We start from the raw sequence: 24,014 nt of genomic DNA, 5'->3' as shown, positions 1-24,014 counted from the left end.
GTAGTATGTCGATTGTATTTTACTAGTGAAGCTGGTGAAGTTTTAGCTGCTTTATAGTGTCCTGCTAGGTAAAAGTACCATGTTTTAGTGGTATTTTTGTTGTTGTTGTTGCAGTATTACGTTTTAAATGAAAATACTTAAGAGATGAACAAGTACCTCAAAGATCCACATCAGTACAGTAAGTTAATTTCCGCTGAGTGTTCAGAGTTGCAGTAGTAAAACAAGTTTTTAAGGTAAAAATGTAACACTTAGGTCAACTGGGAATCCCGCTGAGCATTACAGTAAAATGTTACATAATACAATCTGGCGTTTTAAAGTTGTTAATGGCACGGCAGGATTAAGTTGTTTGTACTCATCGTTATATGGATTTTTTTTTTTTTTTTAATGTGAAATCAAGGTCTGATACTCATCTGAATACAAAGTACAAATTAAATTTGAAAAAAAACTTGACATTTTTTGAAAACGTTGTAATTCATTTACGCTTTATTTTGAAAGCGCAATTATGACATCGGAACCGTTTCCTGTGAGTTCAACGCGGTGATGATTGTTTTCCTTTTGACTCCTCAGTCAGAGCGAAGCGTGGACTTAATTGTGGAAACTCGGGCACAGAGAAGTGAAACCCTGCCGGAGACATGAATTTCAGAACACGTGCTGCAACGAAAGAAGACTGCAAAGAAATCTCGAGGATGATAATGGTGAGTCAGTGCGCGTCCTAAATAACGCCTCCACAATGTTTTACACTTCTCAGCTGCTTCTCGGTGCTAATACCCATTATCTCAATGATTTTAACGTATGTTGTGATGAATTATTGCATTTCCTTTATTTTATTTGTGAAATGGCAGGCTACACATAATGAGAAAACCCATTTCTTTCAGGAGTTGGCGGTTTATGAAAAAATGCCTGACCAAGTGAAGATATCCCATGAAGGTACTTCTACAATTAACTGAATGATATGGAGGGGGGAAAAAGTAAAGTAATGCAAATATGAATGCCTATATCTGGCATTTATAAAGACGGTTCTCAGATATTTTGACTGCAGTAGGAAAAGCACAGGTGTAATTAAATAGTATATTACATTTCATTTAGCTGACGCTTTTATCCAAAGCGACTTACAATAAGTGCATTTCAACCATGAGGGTAGAAAACCCAGAACAACAAGAATTAAGAAAATACAATTTCTTCAAGAAATCCAAACGACAAAGTGCTATCAGTAAGTGCCATTTTAAGTGCTACTAAAGTTCTACTATTCAAGGTAAAGTCTGAAGAGGTGTGTTTTTAGTTTGCGGCGGAAGATGTTCAGAGTTTCTCCTGTCCTGATGTCGGTGGGGAGCTCATTCCACCATTTAGGAGACAGGACAGCAAACAGTCGTGATTTTGTTGAGTGTTTAGCTCAGTGAGGAGCAACAAGCCGATTGGTAGGAGCAGAGCGGAGGGAGCGGGCTGGGGTGTAGGGTTGGACCATGTCCTAGATGTACACTGGACCTGATCTGTTCACAGCACGGTACGCAAGTACCAATGTTTGGAAACGGATGCGGGAAGCTACTGGTAACCAGTGAAGGGAGCGGAGGAGGAGGAGGAGGAGGAGGAGTGGATTTAGGAGGTTAAAGACCAGTCGAGCTGCGGCATTCTGGATGAGCTGCAGAGGACGGATGGTACTAACAGGTAGACCTGCCAGGAGGGAGTTACAGTAGTCCAGACGTGAGATGACCAGAACCTGGACCAGAACCTGCGCCGCCTTCTGAGTCAGAAGAGGACGTATTCTCCTGATATTGTGCAGCATGTATCTACAGGAACGTGTCGTTGCAGTAAGGGAGAGTTGACTGTCGAGTGTCACGCCGAGGTTCTTAGCAGTCAGGGTCGGGGATAACAGAGTTGTCGAAGGTAGTAGTCAGGTCGAGGGTGGAAGAGCAGTTCCGTCTTGTTGAGGTCGATTTTCAGGTGGTGTGAGGACATCCACTGAGAGATGTCAGTCAGACAGGCAGAGATTCGTGCTGCTACCTGTACATCATATAATACATCATCAATGGACCAGTTCCATTAAAGGTGCAGTAGTTATTAACAGTGAACCCGCCCAAACAATACCTGGACCCTCTAAGTGGAATGCAGCCATCATTAATATTAGTAATTGCACCTGAGCCTTTCCTGCTGTGACATGACGAAGGTCCAAACTCCAGCAAATGAATGAACTTTAACCAGATGATAGGAAACCATTAAAAAGTACACAATCCCAATATTCAGAAAAAAAAAAACTCCAGTGTTACATGCATATTAATTATGTGACTGCAAAGGAGTCTAAAAAATGATCGTCTGAGAGGAAGAATATGACAAATATTTTTAATGTTTGCTCATCAGGTCAGCGAAGCACAGAAACAATATAAACAAAGGTGTGAAAACTCCAAGAAGTAGACTGAATAACTCGGATAAAACTAATAACATAAAAATAAAAAATAAATCAGAGAACATAGCAGAACAGGGTGACCTGTTAATAATGATATTTTACACCTGTGTTTTTCCAGTATCTATTATGAAATAGGTCTAGTACAACCATGACATGTGTGACGGTGTGTGGAAAGTATAACTTGCTCTGTGAGATTGTGGTGCCGAATGGATAATTATAAATAGAGTGCAGCAATCAGTAACAGCAATGAGATGACAGTTAGCTTGATGAAGTAGAGATCACCCCAGCATTGGTGAATTTTCAGGGGGTTCGGAGCAGCTCCCATGGAGACGTTTTTCAAAGATGTGGTTGTGCAGGTGTGGAGGGTAAATGAGAATTCTTCCCGCTGTTTTAATTTCGATTTGACATGCAAGTTGAGTTCCTGTTTGAATTACACATTTTACAATTAATCTCTCTTGTAACTGTACAGTGAGATATTAGAAGCTTGAGAACCGAGTGTTTGTTTCAAAAACAGTGGTTAATACAAATACAGCAGTTATAGTAGACAGCACATAGTATAACTGTGATGTTGGCAGTACATTTAAAGGGATCTACTGGCGTTCGTGATCACTAGTGGCACTGGAGGGAACTCATTTGATTACCGGTGCCTCTTGTTCTCCCAGTTTACTCAAAAGTAAGCCACATATTTGAGCACAAGCTCGGCACGATAGACATTTCTGCTGACTGAAGATGACGTGACTCAACAGCTGGTGGCAGTATAGTCTGCCCTACGGGTAGCACTGCAGCAGTGCAGCAATGACAGTGGAACTGATGAAGAATCCAAGCCATGTGGCTTTATGTTGTATGAGGTCGGAAATGCTTTTTATATGTTTACGAGTTAATAAGTTATGTAAATCTTAGAGATGTACAGCAGAAGAATATGACTCAGCTGGTGTCATTTCATTTATTTACACCCTGATACTTGTCTTGATGGACTATTTTGTAGAAAGGTCACAATTTGTGTGGACTTCACCTGTTACTATTAAATCAGAACCAAGCTGTAAAACAAAACTTTATCCTTCAGGTGTTTCAAGTGTTCCTTTTCAGATGTCTATTCTCTTGGGTGCAGAATGCTATAATTATTTGTAATGGGAAGATGAAATCTCTCTCTTTTGGTAAGTTTTGTCTTTGTTACTTTAGAGCTGGAGCGTGACGGTTTCTGCCAGAATCCTTTCTTTGAATGCCTCGTTGCAGAAGTACCCGAGGAGCATAAATCTAATGAAGGTAAATGCTGGATCATGGCCTCTTTTTTGACTATGGTTTTTCTTCCTTGTCATCCAGCCTTGATGTTGTCGGCATGTTACGCAGATAATAAAAGGTCTCTGCCCTCGCACTTTAGATAAAGAGAGATATGATTATTTAGCATCTAATAAATCACGACTACTTAAGTGCCACCTAATAAATCAACAGACGCAGTTGTGGTTCATGTATTCCTTCGTGGCATTGTCCATCCAAATATTCGAAAGAAACATAAACATTGCTCAGACACACAGGGAACACTACTCTATGATTAAAAGTTACAACTCACTTCACATCAACACAGTTGGCATTAGATTCATTCAGTTTAGTCCAATTTGACATCTTTCTTCCTTATGAAGAAGTCTGTCACATTAGCAAGGCATGGAAATGCGTAGTTTAGTCATGGTACGTGGAGGATGACAGGCCTGTAAAATGAACTCGCTGTTTTTATATTGACAATAATATTCTACAATATTTGTATGTTGTATGTTTGGGTATTTCCCTGTTTGCCCATTTGATTGCTGATTTCTTTCTTTTTTTTTTTTTAACTAAAGGTTTTACAGTTGTCGGATACGCCCTTTACTTTTACACTTACAGTACTTGGAAGGGACGGTCAGTGTATTTGGAGGACCTTTATGTGATGCCAGAATTCAGAGGTACAGTATGTGTTATCAACCAGGTCAAAACTTAGATGCTGGAGGAATTTTTTATTTATTTTCATGCTTAATTTCATGTTTCTCTGTGTAGCCTCTTTTATAAATGTGCCCACATGTTTTTTTTCTGATGATTTCTTCCATAGGAAAGGGCATTGGCAAAGGTTTACTGAGCAAAGTTGCTGAGGTAAGAATTTTTTTTCCCACTACTTGTGCATCATTTTCTGTGAATAATAGGAACTGGGTATGGTTGTGTTGTACATATGCTCATGACAGGAATATATATATATATACAGTATATACAGGGTACGGAAAGTATTCAGACCCCTTTAAATTTTTCACTCTTTGTTTCATTGCAGCCATTTGCTAAAATCAAAAAAGTTCATTTTATTTCTCATTAATGTACACTCAGCACCTCATCTTGACAGAAAAAAACAGAAATGTAGAAATTTGTGCAAATTTATTAAAAAAGAAAAACTGAAATATCACATAGTCATAAGTATTTAGACCCTTTGCTGTGACACTCATATTTAACTCATGCTGTCCATTTCTTCTGATCCTCCCTGAGATGGTTCTACTCCTTCATTGGAGTCCAGCTGTGTTTAATTAAACTGATTGGACTTGATTAGGAAAGGCACACACCTGTCTATATAAGACCTCACAGCTCACAGTGCATGTCAGAGCAAATGAGAATCATGAGGTCAAAGGAACTGTCCAAGGAGCTCAGAGACAGAATTGTGGCAAGGCACAGATCTGGCCAAGGTTACAAAATAATTTCTGCAGCACTCAAGGTTCCTAAGAGCACAGTGGCCTCCATAATCCTTAAATGGAAGAAGTTTGGGACGACCAGAACTCTTCCTAGACCTGGCCGTCCAGCCAAACTGAGCAATCGTGGGAGAAGAGCCTTGGTGAGAGAGGTAAAGAAGAACCCAAAGATCACTGTGGCTGAGCTCCAGAGATGCAGTAGGGAGATGGGAGAAAGTTCCACAAAGTCAACTATCACTGCAGCCCTCCACCAGTCGGGGCTTTATGGCAGAGTGGCCCGACGGAAGCCTCTCCTCAGTGCAAGACATATGAAAGCCCGCATAGAGTTTGCCAAAAAACACATGAAGGACTCCCAGACTATGAGAAATAAGATTCTCTGGTCTGATGAGACCAAGATCGAACTTTTTGGCGTTAATTCTAAGCGGTATGTGTGGAGAAAACCAGGCACTGCTCATCACCTGCCCAATACAATCCCAACAGTGAAACATGGTGGTGGCAGCATCATGCTATGAGGGTGTTTTTCAGCTGCAGGGACAGGACGACTGGTTGCAATTGAAGGAAAGATGAATGCGGCCAAGTACAGAGATATCCTGGAAGAAAACCTCTTCCAGAGTGCTCTGGACCTCAGACTGGGCTGAAGGTTCACCTTCCAACAAGACAATGACCCGAAGCACACAGCTAAAATAACAAAGGAGTGGCTTCGGAACAACTCTGTGACCATTCTTGACTGGCCCAGCCAGAGCCCTGACCTAAACCCAATTGAGCATCTCTGGAGAGACCTGAAAATGGCTGTCCACCAACGTTCACCATCCAACCTGACGGAACTGGAGAGGATCTGCAAGGAAGAATGGCAGAGGATCCCCAAATCCAGGTGTGAAAAGCTTGTTGCATCATTCCCAAGAAGACTGATGGCTGTACGAGCTCAAAAGGGTGCTTCTACTCAATACTGAGCAAAGGGTCTGAATACTTATGACCATGTGATATTTCAGTTTTTCTTTTTTAATAAATTTGCACAAATTTCTACATTTCTGTTTTTTTCTGTCAAGATGGGGTGCTTAGTGTACATTAATGAGAAATAAAATGAACTTTTTTGATTTTTAGCAAATGGCTACAATGAAACAAAGAGTGAAAAATTTAAAGGGGTCTGAATACTTTCCGTACCCACTGTATATATATGTATTTTTATTTATTTTTTAATTGCAACTTTAAGCCTTTTGAATGTGATAAATGTGAAAACTGAATTGAGTGTTTTGTGTGATAAAGAGGTAACAGTGCATGATAAAAACACAAGCTGCTTTATTTGCTCAGGTGGGGAAAAATAAGCAATGTGTGCGGCTGCAGTTGTCTGTGTTGAACTGGAATACTCCCTCTCGAGACTTCTACGCTGCTAAAGGAGCTCAGGACCTTACTGTCAGTGAAGGCTGGCACTTCATACGCTTTGATGGACAAAATCTGGACAATTTAGCAAGTGCAGCTCCAGAAGATTAAAGGTTTTGACAAGAAAATGAAAAATGTTGCTGTTTTTTTCTCTGTCATAAATGGTCACGATTTATAAGGTAATGCCAAAATAAGCTTCGGTGTACCTGATTTTTATCGAAATGTCCATTTTCCTGGAACAACAAATTTTCTTAATTTAAAGTCATCACGTTTTATAACACCTAGGTATGATTTATAAATAGTGTCTTTAATAGTTATAATAAACTGGAATTGAGCTTTTAATTGTCTGACCTTCGTTCATTTGCTGGCATGGTTGCATATGGTTAAGCTTTATCAACTGTCACCTCAAAGTTAAAATTCAGTTTGCAGACATCATCACCTAAAATTGTATTTAACTTTTATATCATCATTACGAGCTATACAAAATTTTAAAATGTTGAAAATGTTTCATTTTTACTCGGCCACTCTGAAGGACTGACCAATCAGTGACCAGTGGGGTTGGCTAAATGCGATGAAGTTGAGGCAAATCCTTTTTTGCTGAATGCAGTTGCAGCAGTGGTACAGTTTCGGCGCAAATGGTAGTCAATGCCGATTGGTTAAAGGCTGCTTCAATAGTTTCAAAATTACCAGAGGTCTACGCCCAGTTGGATGCAACGACTGGAAACGATTACAAAAGGAGCGCGGCCAGGCTCATATAGTCACACAGTAAACCTGAGTCTGATAACACCAGGCTATATCAGTAAAGCTGGTAAAGACACTGGCCAGTTTTCTAGCACCACAATGTGATTTAACCAGGGGAAATCCAATCTCACACGTGACACCATATTTTACCAGTAGGTGGCATTTTCAACCAACAATTACATCATGAACTCCAAAAGTAGCACTTCAAAGGCAGTGGGCTGTTAATTCTTTAAAGATGGGACTCCATCTTGAGTTCCAATGGGAAAATGTACAACTTAATTTGTAAGTGGATGTAAGGAAACTGAGTTGGCAAACATGCTGTGGCTAAATGGGTTATATATTCACCTCAGTGTTGTGACTACAGTCTTTGCAATGAGCATTTTCTGCTTTGATTAAAATGAGTCAAATGGGTGGCTTCAACATCTGTAATACCCCTTTATCTGAATTTATCCTTTTAATAATAGTGAGTCATTTCACTCAACAACTATGTTGAAATCATAAACTCATGAGCATTCTCAGGGCTTCGTGCACTCATTAACTGAAAATGATATCCACATGTAAAACTTATCGAAATCCACAGAAAAAAATGAAATGGCAACACTTTCATTTAAAGTATACACGTGTCAAAAAAGATTAAAATGCACAAGCAGTACAAAATATGTTTTTAATAGTTTTAAAACTGTTACCCAAGTGTTTTGATCCAGACTTGGGAGCCTGAATTAAACAACACTGGGCGAAGCTTCTACTGTAATGTGATTGTGACTCATTATATGAGAACATTGTATATTCACAACACACCAGTTATTACTGGTCACAGGTGCAAGTTAAAATGATAAATTTCCATCATGACTTTTGCACAGCCAGAAGTGATGGAATCAGATTTACTTCTTTTAACACATATATTAAGAGAGACATGAGGTAGGAGCTTTATTTTCTTTAAACCAGGCCAGAATATTATTTTTAATGAAGATGGCAGAGATTTCTGGAGATACCGTCTTATTTCACAGAGCGACACCTTTTTGAGCTTGTTTACCTGTTTGAAGACAAACAGACTGGATGCTTATTCATTACAGGTTTTTTTGACGACATTGTGTAAGGGGTGTAACTCATCTTTGTCAACCAGGCGTGGCATACGTGAGCATAACAAATGATTACAACACTTTATATACCAACGCAAACTTTATTGGCTTGAATGCAAACAAGTAACTATAAAATAGATAAGGATTATCTGAAGATTAAATACAGTCGTCAATTCATAGTCCAGGTTAAAGTATTAAAAAAAAAATGCATAAAAAAAGGATTAAGGATTAAAAAAAATACTAAATCCTCAAAACAACGCTGTCAAAGTAGTGTGTCCCCTAAAGATGGAGGCTCAGATTTATCCATTCATTGGCTTTCTTGCAACTCTTTTCTTACAACCATGTAATCAAGCAATAAGATAAGCGAAAGAAAAATAAATTAGGTTTGAAAGTTTTGCTTTTAAAGTCTGTTTTTTGTTTGTTGGGATAGAAATGATCCTTATAGGGATTCCTACCACATCCTAGACATGTTTAATGTGAGTATGTCAGAAAGCTTTTGCTATTTTATATTAAATAGTAACTCAAACTGATCCACACTGTTAAAACTGATTTTTATTTATACTAGCCTGCAGCAACTTACACATTCATGCTGTAGTCAAGCAATTTTCACAGAACATAAACATTGCAGTTTTATATACAGCAAATATAGCAATAAACAGTTGACATTGTATAAAACCTTTAAATCCCCCAAATTAATCAAAATCAGTGTTTTTAATTGTACATGTTGCAATCTCGTAGCATATTCATATTTATGTCTTCATTTTCTTTTAAAACACAGAAGGAATCCAGTAAATAAACTAACCCGTCCGGCACAGTAACCTCTCAGACATACGCGTTTCTTCCATAGTTGACAGGCCCAGATTGAGACGTTGCCACAGTTGACAGCACGTGTCCTCTCGATGGCTGATACGGATATGATCTGAAACACAAAAAGTGGCTTCCAGTTAGGACAAGCTACACCAGTTAGACTATACCTTGTGAATCAAATGTTTCAGCAACAGCTACTCACGTTTTTTCACTGGGTGTATCGCTTTTGCAAGCACACAGCAGGCATGAACCCCCACAAATGGCAAGTGTGGCTGAAGACCAGCCTATGTACAGACCCTCTCCAATCTCGTACCTGTGACATAAGAACATTTTAATTAATTGTACTATTTGTTCTATGGTAAACAATATTTACCTGTAGATCCACCATTTTCAACTCACTGAATTACAAATGCAGATTATATGGACTTACTTTGTCCCTGGATAAAACTGGTCAAAGAACTCCTGTGTGATGTTGGCTGCATACCAAGAGACAGCAATCATGGTGCAAATCCCTGCAAAACACAAAACCATGTTAACTTTTGACAACTTAGGTATTGTTTTAAATTAACAAACAACACACAAATGTTCAGGATAAGAATAGATGTAAATAAAATGAACAAGTTAAAAAGATTTTCAGGGTTTGAATAGCGTTTTATACAATAAAGTCATAGTCATGGTATGTCAGTCCTAAAGGGTCTGAAACCATTCAATCCAGTAAGAGGATTTATGAGGCCAGTCGTGCGAGGCAAAGGGACCTGCTCACGATTGAATATATCAACTTTTGAAAGGAGGTACAGTTCCTTTATAATAATTCTACAAGTTATATTTCAATAGACTACAGCTGCTATATAAATGAAATAGAAATAAATATAGCCATTCAAATGAGCTGAAAAGAAAACGAGATTACCAGCTTCCCATAACTGCCCTCATGCTCACTTTGTAATTTAAATGATTGATGAATTCATAGACCTTTGTTAATGGCAGGCGGTTCTGAATCAACAGGTCTGAAGTGGTGAACCATTTTCTGATAGCTAGTCTTCTGTACACAGAAATTGGAGCAGCAGAATTGTTTGCTGACCTATGTTTTATATGTCAAAATAAACTATGGGTAAAATGTATTCAATCAGTTTCTAACAACTGTATTAAAATACTTGCTTTATTTCTAAAGTTAAAAGTTAAGTTCTGGGGACTGGCTATTTATATGCATTTTTAGGTCATTTTGAAGTTACACCAGCACATTTAAGATGTCTTCTGAATGTCTTTCTTTTGTTGTTTGTTGCATGGTCCTTTAGTCTTTAGTCTTACAAGTCTTTACCTTGTAGCAAAAAGAAAACTCCTCCAATTGCAGCAATCCTCCCCTTCAGAACGTAGTTTTCGCCACCTATTTTCGAGCACTGCATTCCCACGAGAGTGGCCACCAACCCAAACGTCCCAAACACAATGGCAGCAATCATCAGGGCTCGGGAGGCCTGAATGTACCCTGTGTGAAAACATTAAAAGATACAACAATATATTTGTTTAATAATGTGACTCATACTCTATATAACTCCATAAAATCTCTTCTTTAGGTTAAGAGGATATTGAAGATTTATCACTAGTAGTCATACGTAATGTAGATAAAGGGAGGACGTCAGACACATAGAGACCAGATGACCCTTGTTTGAACAGAATCGTTGCGATTGGCTAGTTATGTGCTAGCTAACCTAGCATGGCTCCGCCCACCCGCTCACATCCTCAGTCCTCGCTTTGATTATAGTCTGGAAACCTTAGTTGTTGTTTTTTTTTAAGCACTCATGAAATAATATTGCCGACTGCAACTTTTAATATGCATGGTTTAGCCACATCATTGATATTTACTTTTGTGTAACTACTATTAATGTAAGTATGAGCCCCCTAGAGGCTCACTGATAGTAATACGAGTAATCAGTATACTTGGTACTTCGAGCACAGGCAGAACCCCACAGCAGCCTCTGATAATATGAGTTAGTGGGACTGCCGCCATAAGAGCAAACCACAAAAACTAAGACAACATCCCTCATTTTCCAACAGATAACTATAGATGTAGTTGTATATACATCTGCTGTTTCAAAGAAATAATTTTCATTTGGTTAAAGGCGACTGACCAATACTACTACCTGTTCGATCCCCCATGTTATCAGAACAGATGTTGGCTATAGAAAGTGTTTCTGAATTTGATGAGATGATATCCTACAAAAAAAATTACCTCAGAGTTGGGCATCGCACCTCTGTACTTTTTAGGTACCAGCAAAACAGACTTCGTGACATAGAAAATGTTTCTCACAGGCTATAGTCTTTCCCAGGAATGTGCTCTGAGTTTGAGTCTTATATACAACACTTGTCCATTGTATCACTTTTTTTTAAGTATATGTGGTAAATGTTTCAGTTTATCCTCTCTATATAAATTAATACCTAAACAGGCAGTTAACCAAGCATCAGCCAAAGTAATTAATCAGGCTCCAACAGATTGGGCATTAATTTTAGTTTTTAGAAATCAATTAGGGTTAACGTTAAATTTTCCTATGCAGTTTAAATAAATCTTATATATTTGTTTTGTTCACTGTTGTTGTACTTACTTATACTCTCGCCTTTTTTTTAAAAAATTTTTTACTACAGATTATCGTCAGTACCGTTGAATACTTTTGTCTTTAAATGTAAACCACAGCCACAGCTCTGTTAAAAAGCTATTTTCCTTAACACAAATGTTACACTAAGTTGCTTTAAGAGTAAAGCCTTTCTTATTTCCTCTGTCACAGTTTTCAAAATCATATTTAATTGAGTGGGCGGATAGAATTTAAGGTTGGTTAGTAGTCATTAATTCTTATTAAAAAAAAGTCTGCGTTGGCTACATACCACTAAGTGCGAGCAAAGATGGGAAATCCCGGCAGTTGTGAACCCCTGTAGAGTCAGTTGCACAGGACATCCATAGGTTTTCATAGATGGTTGATGTGGTGATAACGTTACCGTCCACTGAAGAGACCCTCCAGTAGCGATTTGGAAGGGCAATCCCAACCATCAGCCAGCCCAGAAAGCCCAGAAAGAAAGCAAGAGCTTCCACTATTGCATTCATATTTCCTTGTTTTTTCTGTCCAACCCGTGAGAGTTATCCGGAGAAAGAAACACTTAATTCAAACGTTAACTCTCTAAGCTATCTTCCTGCACAAACCTGAGGATTTGGTGGCCACAGCCTCAGTGTGCCAGACCGATTCCCAGAAACCCTTGTCCCAAAATGTTACAGAAAACTACAAATCAATGATTAATTCCAAATTGCCCACTTGTGATTTTTCCCTATTATTCTCAGCTCTTTTGAAACCTTTCAAAGACGCCAAATGTTTGCCCAACTTGCGGAACAACAGAAAGGTAAAGTCCAGCCTTCAAACCTCCAATGTCTATAGACTTATAGCTATGTCACCTCTTGTCATTTGCTTTGAACACTATGTCAATAATATTAAACCATTAGTGATGGAATTCAAGTCACGTTTAGGCTCCTTGCTTCACTCTCCTCCCAAGGGATGATGGAAAAGGTTTGTAGCATCACCACATACTAACCCATAGATGACCAGGTTTGCTAATACAAAAATAAGCAAAAATTTGCTAGTCTGACAACCCAAAGGACTTGTTGTCAGGTCTTTATCATAATGATATTTGGTCATGCAAACAAAAAAACGTTTACTTTCGATTGTGCTCTTCTCCAAACAGTTGTCAGGACTTGTTGTTAGGTCTTTATCATAATGATATTTGGTCATGCAAACAAAAAAACTTTTACTTTCGATTTTGCTCTTCTCCAAACAGTTTAAACTTAAACACAATTCTGTGACACTATGGACATCTCTTAAGACAAAGTTTTAGCGGTTCCATAGTGGATCATGTTATATTTTCAGGAGTTAATTGTCTCAACAAGAAAGAGGTACCACTTACCCTGAGCAAGAGATAAAAACAGCTTCAATCTCTACTTACTTCATGTGTAAAAATGTATAATATCCATCACACAATGACTTAAATACAATGGATGTACTTAAAGATATATTATGAACGGCCCTACCATAATGTTTGTACGATTTATGGGGTTATTCATTGATTGAGACTGTGTACACTTAAAATATAACGTTATATAGTACAATCAGTGCCCTCAATAATGTCCATCAAACATTTTAACTTAAGAAACAGCATAACAAAAATAAACTTGCATCAGAAACTTTACAGGGGCGTTGGATTGGATTTCACACACTGTTTTTTTGCCGCTCCTGTAAATTCCAGCAAAGGCATTGTGATACATGTGTTTTTTGTTAAGAATGAATTCTCAGATTTTGTATGTTATTCATAATTATTTGAATACTCAAAGAAGAAATGTATGTGCCTTAATCAATTAAAAAAAAATACTTTTCCTAATGTAACTTTGTTGACTAGAAAATGCACAGTAAGCTATTGCATACTGCTGAATCATCAAACAAAAACTAAAAGCAAAAGTTTAAGAAAAGGCTAAGACATTTTATATAAATTACGAGTAAGAATTTTTTTTCACAGCAAATAAAATGTAAGTGAAGTTTCCAGGATCATGTAATGTGAAACTCAATTTTTGAAATATGCCATTAGACAGTTTGAATTTCTCCTTTTACTTACCTGGGAGAGCAAAAAGGGATGGAAAGTCCCGACAGTTATAGATTCCTGTAGAATCACTTGCACAAGACATCCAGAGGTTCTCATAGATTGTGGAAGTTACAATTACGCTCCCATCTTGGGTGGATTCTCTCCAATACTGATCTTCTAGTGATATAAAAATCAATATCCAGCTTACAAAACCCAAGAAAAGTGCTACAACCTCAATGATCTCTTTCATCTTGAAATTATTCCCTATTAATAATTAGCAGGAGCAATAGATATTGCCTCTGTGAGGAGCTCTATTTGCAACTTCAGTATCTGATATACATTTTGGGAGTGTGACAACTGACTCAGGATTTTTTTTTCTCATGCACTTAAACCTGGACAAATTTGAACATTGATTTGTTGGCTGTTGCTACATTATAAGTCTGCTATTCCCGCCCGTTTCTGGCATGTTACCATAGAAATGTAAGTCACCTATACAATGAGCCTTTTTTTTTTCCTCTTTTGACTGGCAGCAGATAGAGATAATCTATTGTGAAACAGTTATCATGAATTTGTGCCAAGACATTTAAATAGTTCTGGCTTTGCTGTTTGACAATTAACACAAACAAACCTTTTTATTATTATTATTATTATTATTATTGTTATTATTATTATTATTATTATTATTCAGAGGGGGTCTCACATGAGCATGGTAATGGTAAAATGTGTGTGCAAAATTATAACTATATGTTGGATGTAATGATGTGCAGGATAAACAGCTTAGGAAGGGTTTTTATTCTCTTGCTGGTTTACGCAGTGTGCATTCTGTTTTTAGTGGCTCACATCATCTTCCTCCTGCCTGTATCTCTTTTGAGGAGTTGGTAGCTTGTGATTTTAAGGAGGTTATTTCAAGTTCCATAAGCAAATACTTATGAGGAAATACTGAATAAAGGAGAGAGCAAACACTGAAAGCTCTGTAAAAAGTGTTTGAGTGATTTATTGAAGGCAGAATGTCTTTTTTTCAGTGCTGGTTAAGCATTAACAAGTTTGCATTGGGACAAAAGCTGCATTCAGATTCTTGCTCTTTGTAAATACTTCTTTTTACTGCATGGAGTGTATAGATTTAACAGTGATGTCTCCTCAGTTGAAATATTATGTTGACACAGTACAGCGCTGTGACCTGAAAGGATCTGGCCAAAGGCAAGGCTGTTAACACGCCCTCATGATTAAGTAGTTGTCGCTATAGCCTACATATGGAGAAAACATATAGAAACATCTGAACATTTCAAGTGCACAAGTGCTGATGTATACAGTGCAGTTTCTTTATGAACCTGCACTGGATAAATATCCCCAACAGTCTGTGAAGACAATTTTTTAAAACTAAATGTTGATATTTACCCTTTGTTTGCATTAAGCTATTCCTTCTTTATTAGAAACTTTAAACTCACCATTTACAGTCAGTATCTTATCAAATAAGAATTCTGTTTTGCCGGCAATCAGAAGCACAGTTCAAAGTACTGTCATATACTTACAGTATTCAAGAAGCATTAAGGCTTTACCTTACAATCTTGTGTCTGTTAATATTTTATTTCATTGACCTTCCCTCAGTCAGCTGTCATATTTATGAAGCTGTGTCCGCATTGACCTCACCGCTTAAAGTGAACGTCCGCTTAAAACAAATCTGAAGTTGTGTTTGATTTTCAACCTCTGACACTGGCTGTGACCAGATATCACCTATGGCATTAAAATCCAGTAGGATTTGATATTAGATGCATCCGCTACTTAATGAAGAGCAAATTTTTACTGTGATTACCATGATTTTTGCAACACCTGCAGTTACAAACCAAATTGATTGCTTTTCTTTGGTTGTCCATGAGAGATTACTTTCATAATTCAAATATTACGTAATTGAACAAACCTTTGTGTAATTCTTCACTGAACTATATTTAGATTATGATTCATGTGTGGGCTCAGCAAAAGCTGTTTAAATAGTGCAGCATATTTGAATAACTTTGAATGGTCAGTATTTGCATAGAGTTTCGGTCAAGCCATTGCTTCAATACCTGGTTGTATCAATCAATATGATCCATAGCTTTGAGTTGATTTGGATGGTGTACCATTACGATGTTGCTGACTTGGGGTATTTCAGCTTAATCTGATTTACAGGAATGTTTTTTAGCCCAGGATGGTGGTATGGCTCTAAGGATGGCATTGTCAGTTTTTCTGGCTGACATGTACTTAAATTATTTGCTGTCCTGACAGGTGCTGCGTCCAGATCCTATGAAGCCATGGCATCATCAGTCTCAAGGGCAGCAATGCAGAGAGCAGACCAGGAGGGCCATAGCAGGTGAGTGAAGGCATTCACTGCCAAACGGTGGGCTGAGCTCAGGGAAAACCAGAAAGGGCACTGAACATTCTCCCTGTTTGCAAATCAGAGCGGGGACAGGCTGTCTGAAGCATTGCCAGGTCAACGCGACTATGTCCGGTAAGATACCCCTCGTCCTTGAGCCAGCCCCCTCTTGGACATCTGGTCTGCCCCCATATTGAAGACCCTCAGCATTTGATGGGCCCTCAGTGAGCAGAGATGGCAATCTTCAGATGTCAAGATGTCTGCAGTCACATTTTGCATGTGTCTCTCCCATCTGTCAAGGACACACCCGTGAACATGTGTACAAAGCACACACCCTGGTCTCAACGCTTCACGGAGGTGACCAGGGGAACTCCAAAGTAAGACATCACTCTGTCCTATAGCTGGCATACAGAGCCTGCAGAGCTTGTCACTTGATGCATTCAACAGATGTTTGATCATTAGAAAAGGGATGCACCCAGATCCAGTATGGATCCCAAGACCCCTGTTTTTGGGGGACCAGAAAGTAAAGGCAAAAGAAGTCCCTCTTTGCCACCGACGGAGGAAGAACCATTATGTCTCCTTTCCTCAGAAGTGAAGCTATTTCCTTCTCCAACACCACTCTCACAGTGGTGCTGCCATTGAAAGGCAGAGGCTGATGGCAGAACTGTAACGCATAACCCTTTCTCACTGTCCACACTCAAGACCTGCCATCACATTATGTCATGGAGAAAAGTTTTCATTTCTCTTGTGGGGGGGATGTTGCATATTCCAAGTGACCAGAGCCCTGTCCCTGTTAACATTGTCCCTTTGCAAATGTGCCAGGGAATGCATCATCTGCCTCAAACTGCATCCTCAATGAGGCCACCATATTTACATATGGAAGTAGTCGCATAGCCCTGACGGCACCTAACATTGCGATGAAGATGGGACAGTAACTCTTGCTTTGGCCACCTCCTTGTTGAAACAGCCAAAAAGGATATCGGAACATGGGCGCTACGCTTAGGTGCAGATGTAGAACCATAAACCCGCCCGCTGCACGGGAATCAGACATTTTCCTGGTCAGGGCTACGCTGGGTACAACCGGGCATTTTGCTTTGGCTTTCCGCATTGATATAAATTGCCTCCTGCTTCGGCAAGTTAACAGGAATGAAAATTAGCCAATAGCCTTGAAGGAGAGGAGAAATTACACGTTTCATTTATAGTGATTTAAAGGAAAGTTAATTTTCTTACACTGCAATAATCAAAGTACAGTAAAATGGATCAGAAAATATAATTCCTCTTACCCAAAACCAGTGTTGGCAACAAAGAGAACCTTAATCGGTTAAATGGAGGTTTTTTTTTTTTTTTTAAAAAAAGAAGAAGCTTAGCTTAAAATTTTCCATTTAATGCAATTCCTGTTCTGAGAACTCCAATGTATCATGTTTCTGTGTAATTTCTCTCACTATCAGAAGGTTAATAATTGATATAAATAATTACACAGTACAATGTAATTGAGATTAATATCTCTTCTCCAATCGAGAGCTGGGCTCACAAAACATGTTAACCCTCGTGTTGTCATCGGGTCAAAATGACCCGCAGCTGTGTTCTTGGTTGAACACAGCTGCGGGTCATTTTGACCCGAGGACAACATGAGGGTTAAAGTCAAGATGAACACGTGCTTCTCAAATACGCATTAAAAGATAACATACAGGCTGCGCAAAATCAAAGAGGACAAACAGATGTAACTACAAATACAGTATTATACAATATGCTTGTCGGTCTTTTTGCAAAAAAAAAAAAAAACAGATAATAAAGCAATATAGAAAAAGGAACTAAAACATATATGGGCTTGGCAAGATTTTATTAATTGCTTTTAACTTTTCTATCTACAAAAGCTTGTTATATTAATAACTTAAATACTCTTTGTTATTAATAATTAAAGAAAAAAATAATTTAATCACATTATGTCATTGCAGTGGCTTTTCATTGGTCCAAATAATTTATATTACATTTACATGTAAATTCTATACAAAATCACTTTTAATTTGTCTGTGATTACTGAAAAAAAAACCTTGACATATACAATTATAACCTCAACCATATTTACATTTTCATTACATGATATTTTAACTATGCGATATTTCACCATTCGACCACCTTTATAGTAACCCTATAATAATTATACAAATATTACAATGTAGAACAGAATATTTATATTTATACGTAAATACACATATAATATATATTAGTTAAACAACAAGATACTGTACAAATAACGGATAATACAGATTAGGAGTAAATGGCACCAACCAAATCTAAACAAATATTATTTCCATTTCTAACTCAAAGCAGGACACATCCTCCACCTTTGGCTTCAACATAGTTTGGGTCAAGGTCACCAGGCAGCTTGCCGTTCTCTGCCCAGAGGTTCATCTCTCCAAACACACCGGTCTCGATCATCTCATCCTGCCAGGGGATTGGGACGTTGCCAGAGGCAAAATCATTGTAGAACTCGGTGTCCTTGTTGTCCAGGACCACGCCTTTGATTGTGCTGAAAGCGCCCACATCATCAATATCTTTGGCATAGACCATTTTGGGATCAGGGATGAATGGCGGAAGTAGCATGCCTGTAGATAAAACACACATGAGATAAATTAGAGTATAGCAGATGGCAAATACCTGTTATATTTTTACATTTTTGCTCTCTTTCATCCCATCCATTTCTTTTTTTAAATATTTTTGGGGGCCCTTTTGTCTTTAATGAACAGGTGATAGGAGATGTGTTTCAGTTGGGGTATTTAAGGATGTATTTTAGCATGTTGATGGTTTAGTACATCACCTGCTTCCAGACGGCCCCAGTTAATCTCTTTGAAAAAAGGCTGATTCTTGAGCTCAGCACACTCATTATTTTTGAACCCCAGTCGTTTAGCTGGGTCTTTCTCCATCAGGCCATCACAGATGTCCTTGCACTCTTTGCTGAAGTTTGGTGTGTAAGAAACCGGATCGTTCAAGATTCTGCGAGCTACCTCGTCGTTCTCAACCTGAAGAAAGAGAGCATTATAGGTATGATTGCACAACAGAGAATTGGCACTGGTGGAGCAAAGAGGTGAAGTGAGGATAAATGTACAGTACCTTCTCTCCTCGTACTCTGAAGGGCCCTTTGGCAGCAATCATCTCAAACAGCGTGACTCCCAGAGTAAAGTAGTCCACTGTGTAGTCATACTCCTTCTTCTGGAGCAACTCTGGAGCCATGAAACCTATTTTTATAGATAACATAGATCATTTCACACTATGAAACATATCTTCATGATAGTATAGATGTTTTACACAGCAACATTGATCTGCAAGATCGCATTTCCTCTCTGCTACGACAGTTTTTGACCAGGTTAAGTTAATCTTTCTGTGTGATTTAAAGATTTGTTTACTTACCTGGAGTTCCAGCATATCCAGCAGTTTTGTCTTTTCCTGGTGGAAGTTCGACAGCCAGACCCAAATCAGACAGGCGGACATGTCCTGAGTGAAAAGGCTTTGATCACAACAGCAGCATATAGACAAGTATATATTTTATAGAGGAACCTTGTTTTAAAGTGATGTCACTGGGTCCTCTTTTATAAGGTCTCACTATGGGACAGGGTCAGTGACTTGAAATATCAGTACATCCAGGCAAATGAAATGCACTTTAAATGCTGCATAGGAAGTGTCTCACCTGCATCGTCCAGCAGTACGTTCTCTGGCTTCAGATCTCTGTAGATGATCCTGTGCTGATGAAGGTGCTCCAGCCCACAGATGATCTGAGCCACGTAGAAACGCCCTCTCTTCTCATCAAAACCTGGATTTTTTTCATCCACATTATACATATGAAACCTGCGAGAAAGTGGAGGATGTTATTTTCTAGTCATGTAAAAGAGAGGAGGTAAGACTATTTAAGGTTTTCTATAACTTACAGCACGATGTATCAGAGATTTGTACAATAGATGAGAGGAATGGACACTGCCCCCCTTTACAGTATGTTGTTCCAAGGCATAGTGTTTAAGCAGTGCTGTTCATGTATTTTGTGTTTAAAGAGAGCACCTGAGGTCTCCACCATTCATGATGGTCATAACCAGGCAGAGGTCAGTCTTGGTCTGGAAGGCATAAGCCAGTGTCACGATGAAGCGACTGTGAACCTTTGCAAGGATGCGCTTCTCCACAATCGCTCCCTAAACACAAATCAAACATCAGAACACGATTAATCAAACAAAACCAGGAAAGTATGATTTGAGAGAAACAAAGCTTCTACGCCTACTGTCCACACACACACACACACACACACACACACACACACACACACACACACACACACACACACACACACACACACACACACACACACACACACACACACACACAAGTACAAGTATTTTGTCCTCACTGAACCTCTGAGGACTCTTATCACAGGCTTTACAATCACAGGTCCTCATATTTCATGCAGGTGTGACAGATTGATGGCCTTTTGACTTTTTAGATGTTTTGACAGGTTTCTTTTCATATTGTTTGGGTTCAGTTCTGGTACTACTTTGTTCATCCCTGGTACGTAAAGTTTGTAAATCTATGTGCAGGTGCAACCTGAACGGAGAGCTAATCAGCCATAACTTGCAACACCGCTTTGGATGATTTTCAGCATTCATATGCTGTGTTGTATTGCTGCTCCCAGCAAAATTAAAAGCTCATTACCCACTGATGCGTTTAGAAGCAGCAGGCTTCAGTCTTGTGTGCTATTTCTGAGTCTGACTCTGAGCTGCTTTGCCCTGCACTGACTGGAAAATATTTTCAGACACTTTTTTATTTCCTGCTGTAGGTTATGAGGTTGCCAGTGGAATAATCTCACTTTTGTCGTGACGGATTTTGCCTGACACTATGAATGACTGTGGGTGGGACATTAGACGCAACATCAGTGCTTTACCTCGTAGCCTTTGCGTTTCTTCAGCCTCTTTTTCTCCAGCTTCTTGTTGGCATACATTTTGCCTGTTGCTTTTGCCTGACAAGCAAAAACTTCCCCAAAACCTCCTTTACCAAGGACCCTGAAGTCCATGAACCACTCATCATCAACCGGCTGGCTCTCCAGCCATTTGAACTGAACAAAACGCAGGAAGTACATGCTGTTCTTGAAGCCATCTATGGCCTTCTCCTCCAAGTGTTTGAGCAGCTGCTGCTCGGTCTCTTTAAACAGGTCACCGTGGATATTCTTGAAGTCTTCTTTAACTCGAGCGATGGCCTTCTCCTGGAGGAAACTGCAAAAATTCTTTGAAGATGACTCATAGTATTTATTTACTATCTTTTGGGCCTTCTGCAATCTGTCCTTCTCTTGACATATGGTGTATTCTTCAATATCTTTCCACAGCTCTCCGGCAGTTTTATGAGTTGCATCGCTCTCAAGAAACTGTTGGAACAGGCGCTTGCCGATGGGCTGTTTGACACACATGCTGTCGAAGGTTGTGTCTACAGTGGTCTTCATGTGCTCACAATCTCTGATGTGTGGGAGTTTCAGTCTGGCACGCATCTTCTTGTCACGCATGGAAGCTGCTGCAGATCCATCCATGCTGCCGCGGGCTGACACATAAGCAGAGTTGGCCACAACCGTCTCCAAACCACCGATGTCCATGGCTACACCTTTGTCTGGCACACACAAAACAGAGAATGTCAATAAAAGTGATAGAGTGTTTACTCTGAAGAACTGATCAAATTCTGAAAACATTTTTTTAAGTGCGCCTCGTTATGACATCAGGGACCAGAGGAAGTAATTATAGCAGAGTTTAAATACAAAACCTTTTTAGATGCATTTTTGGTCACTCTCTTATTGTATTAGCTTTTACTTTATATGTTTTTATAGTTCAAAACTTGTTTTTGTCCCATTTCATTATAATTTGTAGGGATCATGATTTGTTTTGCTCAACATTCATGTAATCATTAAAACATGTAAAATTACTCTTTTTTTTTTTTTTTTTACAAAATGCCACATAATGAGAAAGTCTGATTAAGTTGTTTTCTTGTGGTTGTTAAATATAACATTATCCTGACATTATTAGTGTTTCCTCAATCATCAGTATTTATTGGAGTCTATGGGTTGCACATTCCTGTAATGAGTGATAGTTTACCCACTCATTGAAAGTACAAACTATGAAGGTGTCATCCTTTTTATACCATGGCCACTTGCAACAAAAGGCCTTGCAGTGTGTCCCCCCCAAAAAAATATTTGTATCATTGAACTAAATCAGCAAACTTCTGTTAGGGTAACAAGGTTATTATTAGTTTAAGATAAACTGGCATTTGATCCATAGAAAAACATGTTTAGCAGAATTTTAAATCAGTAAATTAGGCAATCACTTCTGAAAGCTTGAACATACTTCCAAGAAGAAGTTGAGATTGTTAGACTAAGTGGAACATGGTTAATGTGATGAACTCCACCTGTGTGAACCTCAGAGGGACTGACTTTCTACATCCACTAGAAATCATTTGGGAACTGGATGGTTCAAATTAACTGCACGTAGAAAGCCACCTTCTTCTCAGATAAGGCAACAGTGTTCTCCGACTTAATCTGACTTTCTCTAACTCCGTCACCCTTCACCTGACTTCTCTGACGTTTATTTTCTGTGCTGTTTTGGTCACATGTTCTCTCCAGTTTCTCTCCTTTCTCTCCTTACTAACATTTATTGTAGGTTCCTCTACTTACAGTGAAAAGTAAGTGAACCCTTTGGAATTATCTGCTTTTAAATCCAACTTAAAATATTAAAATATCATTTTCATCATATTTACCACAGAACAATCTATATTAACTAGTAAGACATAAATTAGTATTTTTCTTGTCCATATTGATTATATATCACAATGTAAGTTGGAAAACGTATGTAACCCATAGACCAAAGACATAAACAAAAGAAATTGGAGACAGGATTTGTTATATATGGAGTCGATATATACCCAGCACCCAGGAGACTTATGGTCGGGAATAGCTGATTTGCATTAAGCTGGAAAGGGTTATAAAGTAATATCAAAGAGTTTAGATATTGATCAGTCACATACATTTTTATAAGGGAAAATGATTTAATACTATAGCTCTTCTCCCTGGTAGTGGCCACTCAGTTTGACGCTATACAACACTACTGAAAAGCAAAGTTTTGTGAAATGATGAGACAAAAAAATAATTGATCAAGCATGTGCAGCATTATGTATGGCATCTAAAGTGCACTGTATACTAACATAAAAACATCCTCCCTAAATGTTAAGCACCGTGGAGGAAGTATAATGAATTGGGGCTGCTTTGTGGCCTAGACAGCCCACCATCGTTGAGAGGAGAGTAAGTTCCCAAGTTTATTGGCCTACTGATATTCAGTGGAAGTAGAGGCAGGATGATGCCCCAAAAATTAATCTAATAGAGAATGGCTTCAAACAGTTAAAGTGACCTAGTCAAAGACCCTGAACCAGTAGAGATACTGTAGAATGACTTCAGAAGAGCCAGTCACACCAGACAGCCTAAAATTAAAAAGTGGAGCTAAAGCAGTTCTGTAAGAGGAATGGTCTGCAAACGTTTGTTAGAATTACTGCAGCGAAAGGAGGTTCAAGTCATTATTAAATCCAAGCATTCACTTAACTTTTTCTACCAGAGCTGTGAATGTTTAATGTGTGTTCAAAAAAAGAGACAAAAGGTTATACTTTTCTTGTTTTTTTTTAGTTTTGAACACTGTGTTTATCTATGATTATGACTAAGATGAAGATCAGATGACATAGTATGTCCAGTTCATACAGAAACCAGCAAATTCACAGTATTTTGTAAGTTCTCCTCCCTCTTTCTACTAATAGTTCATTTGGACTTCAGGATTCAAACAAATATGAAACACAAAAATGCATTTAAGGGGTTTTCTGTCCTTTCTTTTTAGCTCCTATATCTTAAGCTGAGGCTCAGCTGTTGCTGTCTTTAACTACAGTTTAACACTGCCTCATTCATTTAG

At 38.6% G+C, this 24,014-nt stretch overlaps 3 protein-coding genes across 3 annotated transcripts; 1 reads left to right on the top strand and 2 right to left on the bottom strand.

Annotated features, from left to right (window-relative positions):
* Positions 1–529: 529 nt before the first annotated feature.
* Positions 530–6,814, top strand: sat2b (spermidine/spermine N1-acetyltransferase family member 2b). Its single transcript, XM_069716468.1, has 6 exons — positions 530–695; positions 876–927; positions 3,578–3,661; positions 4,231–4,332; positions 4,476–4,516; positions 6,403–6,814. Exons 1-6 carry the CDS (start codon positions 633–635, stop codon positions 6,580–6,582), a joined length of 522 nt encoding a protein of 173 aa, XP_069572569.1. The 5' UTR covers positions 530–632; the 3' UTR covers positions 6,583–6,814.
* A 2,299-nt stretch (positions 6,815–9,113) lies between these two features.
* On the bottom strand, positions 9,114–12,186 carry LOC138631462 (claudin-15-like). Its single transcript, XM_069716418.1, has 5 exons — positions 11,970–12,186; positions 10,414–10,578; positions 9,529–9,610; positions 9,301–9,411; positions 9,114–9,210 (listed from the first exon to the last, which is right to left on the bottom strand). Exons 1-5 carry the CDS (start codon positions 12,184–12,186, stop codon positions 9,114–9,116), a joined length of 672 nt encoding a protein of 223 aa, XP_069572519.1.
* A 6,186-nt stretch (positions 12,187–18,372) lies between these two features.
* Positions 18,373–21,670, bottom strand: grk1b (G protein-coupled receptor kinase 1 b). The gene is made up of 7 exons (XM_069716411.1): positions 20,972–21,670; positions 20,101–20,228; positions 19,736–19,893; positions 19,459–19,542; positions 19,162–19,286; positions 18,869–19,070; positions 18,373–18,656 (listed from the first exon to the last, which is right to left on the bottom strand). The coding sequence occupies exons 1-7, from the start codon at positions 21,668–21,670 to the stop codon at positions 18,373–18,375; spliced, it is 1,680 nt and encodes a 559-aa protein (XP_069572512.1).
* Between the last annotated feature and the right edge of the window lie 2,344 nt (positions 21,671–24,014).

Source organism: Brachyistius frenatus, unplaced genomic scaffold (genome assembly GCF_029030835.1).
Source record: "Brachyistius frenatus isolate BFR_SWC_R1_liver_20210118 unplaced genomic scaffold, ASM2903083v1 Contig_157, whole genome shotgun sequence".
In the NCBI taxonomy this organism is placed as follows: Eukaryota; Metazoa; Chordata; class Actinopteri; family Embiotocidae; genus Brachyistius; species Brachyistius frenatus.
This window is presented reverse-complemented; position numbering and strand designations above follow the sequence as displayed.